Raw genomic sequence first — 9,115 nt, 5'->3', positions numbered from 1 at the left:
TAGTAGGTTTTTAGTTACACGGTACGATACCCCTAAAAACCAAACCCTACGAGTTAAACCAAGTTTTGTTTAGGGTTGGTAGTGTCATCGTAGTACAGACGCAGTCATTTACAGTTGAAGTTATATGTAAATTCATTTGTTAATAAGTACTGTACTTCATTTTAGGCACCATTTTATTTTAAATTTGAATACTTGTTTCAAAATACAGTGAAATTGATAGTAACAACCTATACAATGCAAGGTAGCTTCAGTAATGAATATTATTAATTGCAATATCATCAGTTTTGTGGGGCATCGTGATTCTTACGACAGTTGTCTTAGATATGTGTAAAGCAGTAGTCCACCATTAATATCTGCAAGCTACTTATTACCCAGTTAACTGCTTCCCTGCACAACTGGCAATGAGTCAGCAAGTCAGACTTAGTCCATGCAACAAGGACATTTGGCTAAGATTTACTTGCCATCAAACATTTGAGATGTTTCTGGTTTTTACCTCCAAAAAATGTGGTACAGCTATTTGCACATGAAAATGGTGTTTCAACTTGTAAGAGTTTTCTGTTTCCAGTAATGGCCTTATGTTTGAAAATTTGTTGTATATGGTCACCTAAGTTTAATAATTAATTTTTAACTAATTAATACAATTGATATCTGAAAGAACAACTACAAGTTTGTTTTCATTATTTGGTGTCTTAGTCCATCTAGTTGAAAGAAATTTTGAAATAAGGTAGTTTATATATTAATAAAACTAATCTAAATACATAAAGGAAGGCTGAGCTATTAAATGTTTTTTGTTTTTACAGAGATATTAACAATATTCCAGACCCTGAGCATTTTATGGGAAATGCTTGAATTTGTCATCAGGTGACCATGGTCCTCTGTGAGGTAACTGTTTTCCATTTATGAAATGGTTTTGAGCAGAAAAACCATGCTCACAAGGAACAAATAACTGACAAAATTATAATTAAAGCAAGTATTGAAAGCTTTGGGTAGATTTATGTTTCTTTGGTGGCAAGTATTTGGCAGGATTTCTCAAAGTTTGGTTGGCTATAACATTTAAACATGAATTTCATTTGCTGGAAATTATGGCACAATGCTTCTCCTTCTGTGATTGTGTGTTTTGGCATTGTTGTAAAATTGGTACACATCTAAAGCTTCTATTCTTTAACTAATGATCCAACCATGAGCAAAAGGTTGGCTGGTTAAATGTCTCATTGGAAAAATGATTTAACCTTTTACTGGCAAGCAACATGTGAAAGAGTATTTTCATTGTGGTCACAAATGAAATTGTCTTGGCTACTATTTATAGGCCCTCTGCAGTATTTTCGTTTCTTTTGCCACCTCTTCTCTTAAGTTACAGATACAAAACAACCCAGTTATTGTCTAGACTAGAAACAGTCCTTGATAGTGAAAGTCATTAAACACAACATGGCTGCTTGAGGCTTGAAAGGTGTCTGTATAATAGATCCTCAAACAATTCACATAGTTTCCCATATCTTGCTTCTGAGTGCTGGAAAAATTGTAGTGGCATTTGCAATATCTTCCACCAAACTGTTTTGGATCTGTCTTCTTTTAGTGCATCAAATCTTGTATTTTGTTGAAAAATGTCTGTCTCTACTAAGTGAAGATACCACAAAAGACAGTGAGCCTTTCCATATTCATTTAAAATATGGAAAACCAATCAATTTCTTGTCTGGTGACATTTATCATTTTGTAAACGAGAATTCCCACATAAAGGATCTCCTGAATTTTCTTCATATCTTCTATGAATGTTTATGCAAATGTCTTGCATTTCTTAAGTTGGAATAGTGTTTTAGAATTGAGTCATTAGATAAGATTGCCTTACACTTTTTGCAGCTCTATCAGTTCCTCATAAGTGTCATTTGATAGAAAGGTTACAGTATGGAAGACAGCTTTCCTTATGATGTTCAGTTCTTATGCCATTGATTGTTATTTGAAGACTTTGACTACTTTCCATTTTTGATGCAACATTTTTTGTGTCTGCTAACTTCTGTGGATATTGGCAGTCTTTCAGAAATGCACTTTTCTCTTCTTCCATTTCCAAAATCTTATACGAATCACCACGTCATTTTGGTATTTGACTTTTTCCTCACAAATCCATGTAAATTCTGGTTCATTACCTGGTTTTAAAGTTTAGTTCTCATTCTTTTTTTTTTTTTAATGAGGAGGACTTGTGTATTGCTACTGTTCACCTGAACATTGCAATGAACTTACAGGTATTTCTTCTGATTCATCAGGTTCCTTTTATTTTCTGTGATGAGTTTCTGATTTGGAAATGTGATGAAACTGCCCATTCTCTTCTGTTTCACCATCATCTTTGTATATTGATAGGTGAATGAGTGATATACATTTGTATGATACATTTACTTTATTGTGAACAAAATACATGTGTTCTGATCAGGTGCAGTTACTGTGACCTTTGACAGTAGTGGAGGCCAGCTCCTTACATGGAGTTTAAATGTTTGCTTTTCTCAAGGGTGGGGATAAAAAGAGGAAATGTTTTTTTTGTTAGTATGTTGTTTTATTGTATCTTATTTATTAAAGCTGTCTTTTTACTTCCATTAATTTCTAAGCTCATGCCAGAGCAAAAGTTATCATAAGAATGAAGTTTCAAACTCCAAGCAGTAGTTTTTATAAAGAAAACAAGCTGCCAAGGTGATTACTTCAATAAATATGATTTATTACCCTTTCACACAATACAGAAAGTTAAAATTAAGTCAATCCATTATATACTTAGAAAGGCTTAGAAAACACTAAGTAAATATTTTGAGAATTACTATCAATATAAGGAAGAAAGAATACTTTGTGACAGTGCCAGAAAGAAAATACTATTCCAAATTTCAGGTGATGTAAAAATGGTTTATTTACCATTAGGGGATTTGAAGGTGTAAAAAAAAATGCATTCAGTTGGATTTTAATTTTCAACACTAGTAACTTCAGAAATTACTGTATTTAAAGGATTTAGCTAAAACAAGCAACAAATTTGTACAGAGAGTGGAGTTGCAGCTGTGTTTCTTATGTTGGCAAGTTTTATCTCAAATTTAAATTAGCTGTTAGGATTTTTTTTTTTAACTTTAAGCTAAGTAAAACAAATGTTAATACACATTGAAACCAGATTCTAAATCAGAAATTTCTGTTAGATATGTTTAGTAGTAGATATAAGGGCAGAGGTCAGACATAACTTTTTTAAACCTTCATAAATCACACAAAGTACAGGTACACCACTGATTTTCTGACACCTTTGGTTCGGGAGACTTGTCAGATTATCCATTTTGCAATTTGATCCATTAGTTTAATATATATATATATATATATAAGAAAATTTTCACGAGAGTCACGTACCTACTTAAAATGTAAGTAGCCTGTCCCGAAGAGTGTGTGTTGCAAGCAATGCCATCTGTGACTGCCCGTTGAACTAGTCTGCCGATCACAGGAATTTCAAGTGCGCTCATAATTTTGTCCGGATTAAAGGAGGTGCCGGAAAATCGGTGGTGTACTATAACACATTGAACGGGGGGTGATTGTGTCAAAGCAAGTAAGATTCTTAAAAATAGTAACCTTACCTTTAAATAGAAATTATTATATATTGAAATGTTTAATTTAGCCCCATATCTCAAACATTTATTTTAATGCTTTAGAAATGTTTTGTAAAATTTGACAGAAATTATTAGTTGGAAGATGTAGTTGTTGCTGATTCTGTCTGTTGTCTAATTAACAAGTATATATTTGATAGGAAAATGAGTTCTACAGAGTGTTATAAATGTCACCGTACTGGACACTTTGCTCGAGAATGTACACAAGGTGATGGAAGAGGAAGTGGAGGAGGAGGAGGATACAGAGGACGTGGTGGTGGTGGTGGTTTTCGAGGTGGTCGTAACCCACTGCGAGGTAGAATTTAATTTCATTTGAACTTGTTAAAACTCAGGACTGTGATGTGTCATTAAAATTCATTTTATTGTATTTAATTTCTAGAAAGTGTGTGTGTATATACTTTTTGAAAATTTCTCTTTACTTCTTAGAATGAATATAAATGATAGTTGTGTCTGTGATTTTAAGTTCAGTTTATTTTGTATACGTAACCATCACATGTTTGGATAAACATTTCATTCACTTTATTTTTCTTTGTAGCTGGCTGGCTGCTGAAAATGTGTATTTTAAGAAAAAGTTTCATGCTCTGTTCAGTTTGTTGCTAACTTAGTTGTAAAAGATCAAGGCATTTTGACATGTCAGAAGTCTGTCGAAGTTTATTGCCTGCTTCTGTTCTCTTATGTGAATTATTAAAGAAAATAATTTGACCGAATTAAAAACTGTATGTATTCACATTTCTCTAAAGAATTTTCTGTAGCCATTTGATGTTAAATTTAAAAGCACAAGATTTAATTGAAGAAACAAGTTTGCTTTTACATTTGATAAACATACAGCATGTCTTTTTTAGATGCATAATGCCTTAACTGGCAAAACCATGTTTGTAATAAATGAAATAAATGCAAAACATACAGTTGTCTTTTCTCAATTCTGTAATTATAGAGTTACACCAAGTATCAATTATATAAAATGTTTCTTGCATAGAAAAAATATCATTATTCATAAATTAAATGTTTGCACAGTATCTAAACATTTGCAGTTATAAAATTATTGTTAATGTACAAATATATCCATAAATATATACAACTGTGCTCGTTAAAAATAGTACTGAAAGAACTCCATGAAGTTGCTATTAACTGACTTTTATGCAGTATAATTTTATTTACAAACTTGCAACAATTATTTCTTAGTTTCTTAAATACATAAGAATCTAGTATTTTAATAAAAATATTTTCCCAACAATATTTTAAAGAATGTATAAATATTTAGGAAAAAAAAACTTGATGACAAGTTTCATTGTCCAAGAAGTTATATTTTATTAAAGAAGTAAAAATAGAATATCCAAATGATGCTGTTTAGATTAAAATTTTGATCATTAGTGGTATCAGTAAGAACTATTTAAGTAAAATGGAGGGTCACTGCATAGTCAAGTTGCTTCAGCCCAGCCTGCAGTATAAGGGCTAATAATTTTGTCATTGAAGTGAGATAGTATATAACAAATTTCTTGAAAAAGAATGAAAATGGGTTATAATAGCATGAAACTGTCCATAACGAGTTTCAAGTGATATCATCAGGATAGATGTATTTCGGATGTTCCGTAGACAACAACTCTAGTCATTCCAAGTAGTACTTATTCGTTAATGTAAAGACAGGTTATTAATGGAAATACAAACAACATATTCCCATTATTATCATGTAAATTAACATTCTCTCATGATTTGTTTACATAAAAATACATATACTTGTGGCAAAGAATAGTAAATGACTTGTCTAATTTTAGTGAACAGAGTATCTTACACAGGATACAGATTCCTAAGAAAATTAAGAGGTATGAAGTTAACCTATCAGGAGTGTTGTAGTTTCCAGCTTAAGCTTCAAAATTCTCCAGGTGTAATTACATTTGTTCCCCTTTCATTCTTACCAGTTTGCTTTGACACTGTTAGTTGCTGGATTGATCACAGTAGTAGTTGAAATACAAATAATTTTTCAACGAAACTTAGAATTAAGAGACTTTTAAAAACACTGTTATTCATTATTATTATTATTATATGATATTACTGTTTATTATATTTAGCTTTTTTTATAGTGTAATTACTTAAATTTTCTACAACTACTAAGCTAAAATAGTGCTTTGTTTTTGCATGTGATGGCATTAGTTTTTTATCACAGATGTCTAATGAATCAAGAATTTAAAGAGCATCTCATATGAATAAGATTTTGATTTATAAATATTTAAGTAGGAAGAGAAAAGGAATTAAATATTAATATTATTGGGACAAACTAACTTGCTAATAGTTACCATTTTGTTTAAAGCTATCTTGATTATATCCAGGGTCCCAATTTTGAATTTAATCAGAATGTTATAATTTTCATGTTTTAGGATTGTTTGCATTTTTTAGATATTTCCTATTTGATTGCTGTGTTTAACATCTTAGAATTATTTTAAATTGATATCTGTCTTCAGTGCTGAATCATTTATTGTATTTTTTTAATAATAGAACAGTTAGTGACAAATCTTTAATACTGATTTATCTTTTCATTTATCTGATTGTTTTGCTTCAGGAAACCTCACCTTAAAAAATTGATTTTTTTTAACATCCTGTTAATCACATTGTTTAAAATAAACTGGAAGTATTTGTGTATGTTTTCAAGTAACTTGGCAAACAGTATTTTCAAACATTGTCCTGACAGTGAAATAAATAGAACTTAGTAGAATGGTTCTTTCATAGATAACTTTTTTAAAATGAATATTTACCACTACTTATAACTGATTTCACTGGCATATTCAAACTTTTAGGTCGCTGCATACTAAAGATAAATTGCTTTAACCCAACCTACAATGTGAAGGCTTATAATTTTGGATGGTTTATCATTCAAGTGGAATAGTGTATTTTTAAATGTGGATGTAAGAAATTAGGTGCTTAAAATGTTTTCTTTGCTTTTGTTAATAGTGAACATAATTAATAAACCATCGACAAGAACAGAAAAACTTGTGCATTTACTGATAAAAAAAAAAGGTTTGATCTTATTTAAACATTATTTAAGATCTGGTAAAATACTAGTTTATGAATAATTTATTTGTAATAAAAAATTAAATTATGTAAAGCCTAATACTTCAGTAATGCTATGGGGACTAGTAGCTGTATTTAAGTTAAACTTGCTTCGTGTGTCTGTGTGAACTTGATGTCGATTATCTTTTTTTGGAACTAGTGGCTATTAATGAAACTAACCTTATTGAATTTTGAATTGTTTGTAATTATGTTCCAATACAGGGTCTCGGATGTTAATAAAGTAAGCAGTAAAAGTTTGTACTGAGATTTAACTTGTTCCTGAATGTTATGAATAAATTCAATACTATGCAAAAACATTAATTTTAGAAACATGAGGTTCCACTTTTTGTTGAAAGTTTGAATAGATTCTGTACTATTTCAGATATAGGTTGAACAATTTTTGTAACATAACATTTTGAAAGCAATTCTGTGACTGAGGATGGAAGACAGGAAGTAAGTTTTTCTGGTCTTCCATTCCAGAAAAATGCTACAAGTGCAATCGGATTGGACATTTTGCTCGAGACTGTAAAGAACAGGAAGACCGATGTTATAGGTGTAATGGAACTGGACACATTGCAAAGGATTGTCAGAACGGCCCAGACGAGAGTATGCTCCCATAATTCCCTTCTCCTTTACTCTTGCCGCATGTTTCTAGATGTAAGGGTGAGTTGAGGTACCTTAATTTTGTAGAGAGCGAAGGAGGGAGGTGAGAGGAGACGAAGACTTGTGACCCAGGTTTAGAAGGGTAGTATGGTACAGGCACAGATTTAAAGATAGCTGTTACTGCAAATAGTGACTTTCCAAGCTTTGGTTATAAGGATATCATATAACAGCATAGTTATTTATACTAGCTTGTTCGCTGCAGTTACAAATACTAAAGAACGTGTTTCTAGTAACTTGAATTGCGTCAAGATGTACAGTCACCTTGGGACATGGGTGGGTGTTGTTCCAAGTTCCAATTACTACTAGCTTAGGATGAGATGTAAAATAAACTAAGAAGATGTGGGCTTAGTATATATTAAATTTTTTGTATGTTAATCCTCTCTCCCCAGGTACCCATTACTGTGCATGACAAGGTTTTAGTGTCTTCCATTCAAAATTTTATTAAACTACTTTTTGTTTGTTATACCAATTAGAATAGCTTAAAATCTTAGCTAATAATCCATATTTTAATACTATATAAGTTTTAAGTTGTTAATTCTAGAAGGAAATATATAAAAAATCCTGAATTTCCACTAGTGTGACCCATCAAAAATGTATGAAATTAAATGTAAAATACTCTATAACAATCGTTATTGTTCAAACAGACCATAATTTTTATAGCCTTCAATTTTGTTTGGTTACAGAACTATCAAATAGAAAATCAGACCCCTCCTGCCACACCCACAATTTGTTGATAGCTCTCTCTTACGTTTCATTATATATTACCTATAAAATACTCTATAAAATTGTTATTGTTCAAACAGACCATAATTTTTATAGCCTTCAATTTTGTTTGGTTACAGAGCTATCAAAGAGAAAATCAGACCCCTCCTGCCACACCCACAATTTGTTGATAGCTCTCTCGTACATTTCATTATATATTACCTATAAAATACTCTATAAAATTGTTATTGTTCAAACAGACCATAATTTTTATAGCCTTCAATTTTGTTTGGTTACAGAGCTATCAAATAGAAAATCAAACCCCTCCTGCCACACCCACAATTTGTTGATAGCTCTCTCTTACGTTTCATTATATATTACCTATGACCAGTAGAAAGTCAAGGTTTTCATCTATCAAATGACGCATTGTATAAAGTGGTTCTGAACAGATAATTGGCAATTTCACTCGGAGTAGCAACATCGTTTCCGTGGGAAAGTTAATGACTAGCTTGGATGAATTTGTAACAGCTCTTGTTGCATAGTTAGAAAGCCAGGAAAATTATGGGAAGTAAGTGAATTTGTCTGCTTTTTGCATGTTATTAGTCTATATTCTTTGGTGAATTATTTAATTAAATAAAAATTAAGTGCTTTACTATAATGACTATAAAAAAATCAGGCTTAACTCTTCTCAGCAATCAAGGGCAAGAAAAAAGAAGATTGGGTACTTTATTTCTTGTTTTTCATACTTATTCTTTATTATTATAAAGGTATGGATCTTTTTAAGTTATATAAGACTAGATTAGATAAAATAAGTAATAATAATAATAATATAATTAAAATGTTTCACGAGCAGCTCGTGGGTAATGTATTTTGATAGCATAACGTGAGTTGCACGTTCCCTGAGTGATTTGAGATAGGGTACAGAAAATAACATAAACTATAAAGATTTAGTGGAAAAAAAATGTTTGAAATGCACTTAGGAGGTTTCAGGGATTACACAAAGAAAATTTGAGATGAAGAAAAGTATTTTTAATTTTAACAAATTCCTTTTCACACAGAGTATTCAAAACAAATACTCAATATATACATGGACAAAT

General features: G+C 31.1%; 1 protein-coding gene across 5 annotated transcripts in view; it reads left to right on the top strand.

The window, feature by feature from the left end:
• The window catches only part of LOC106463602 (cellular nucleic acid-binding protein-like), a 33,837-nt gene that overhangs the window by 3,886 nt on the left and 20,836 nt on the right, over window positions 1–9,115 (top strand). For 2 of the 5 annotated variants that reach the window (XM_013923649.2, XM_013923651.2), the window contains exons 2-3: window positions 3,752–3,906; window positions 7,134–7,259. In XM_013923649.2, the coding sequence (XP_013779103.1) occupies window positions 3,756–3,906; window positions 7,134–7,259 (277 nt within the window). In that variant the 5' untranslated portion in view covers window positions 3,752–3,755. Of the gene's footprint in view, window positions 1–820; window positions 883–3,751; window positions 3,907–7,133; window positions 7,260–9,115 lie in introns of those variants that run through there. The other 3 variants (XM_022391141.1, XM_013923652.2, XM_013923650.2) reach the window with 2 other exon arrangements.

This window comes from Limulus polyphemus, unplaced genomic scaffold (assembly GCF_000517525.1).
Source record: "Limulus polyphemus unplaced genomic scaffold, Limulus_polyphemus-2.1.2 Scaffold1444, whole genome shotgun sequence".
Lineage (NCBI taxonomy): Eukaryota > Metazoa > Arthropoda > Merostomata > Xiphosura > Limulidae > Limulus > Limulus polyphemus.
This window is presented reverse-complemented; position numbering and strand designations above follow the sequence as displayed.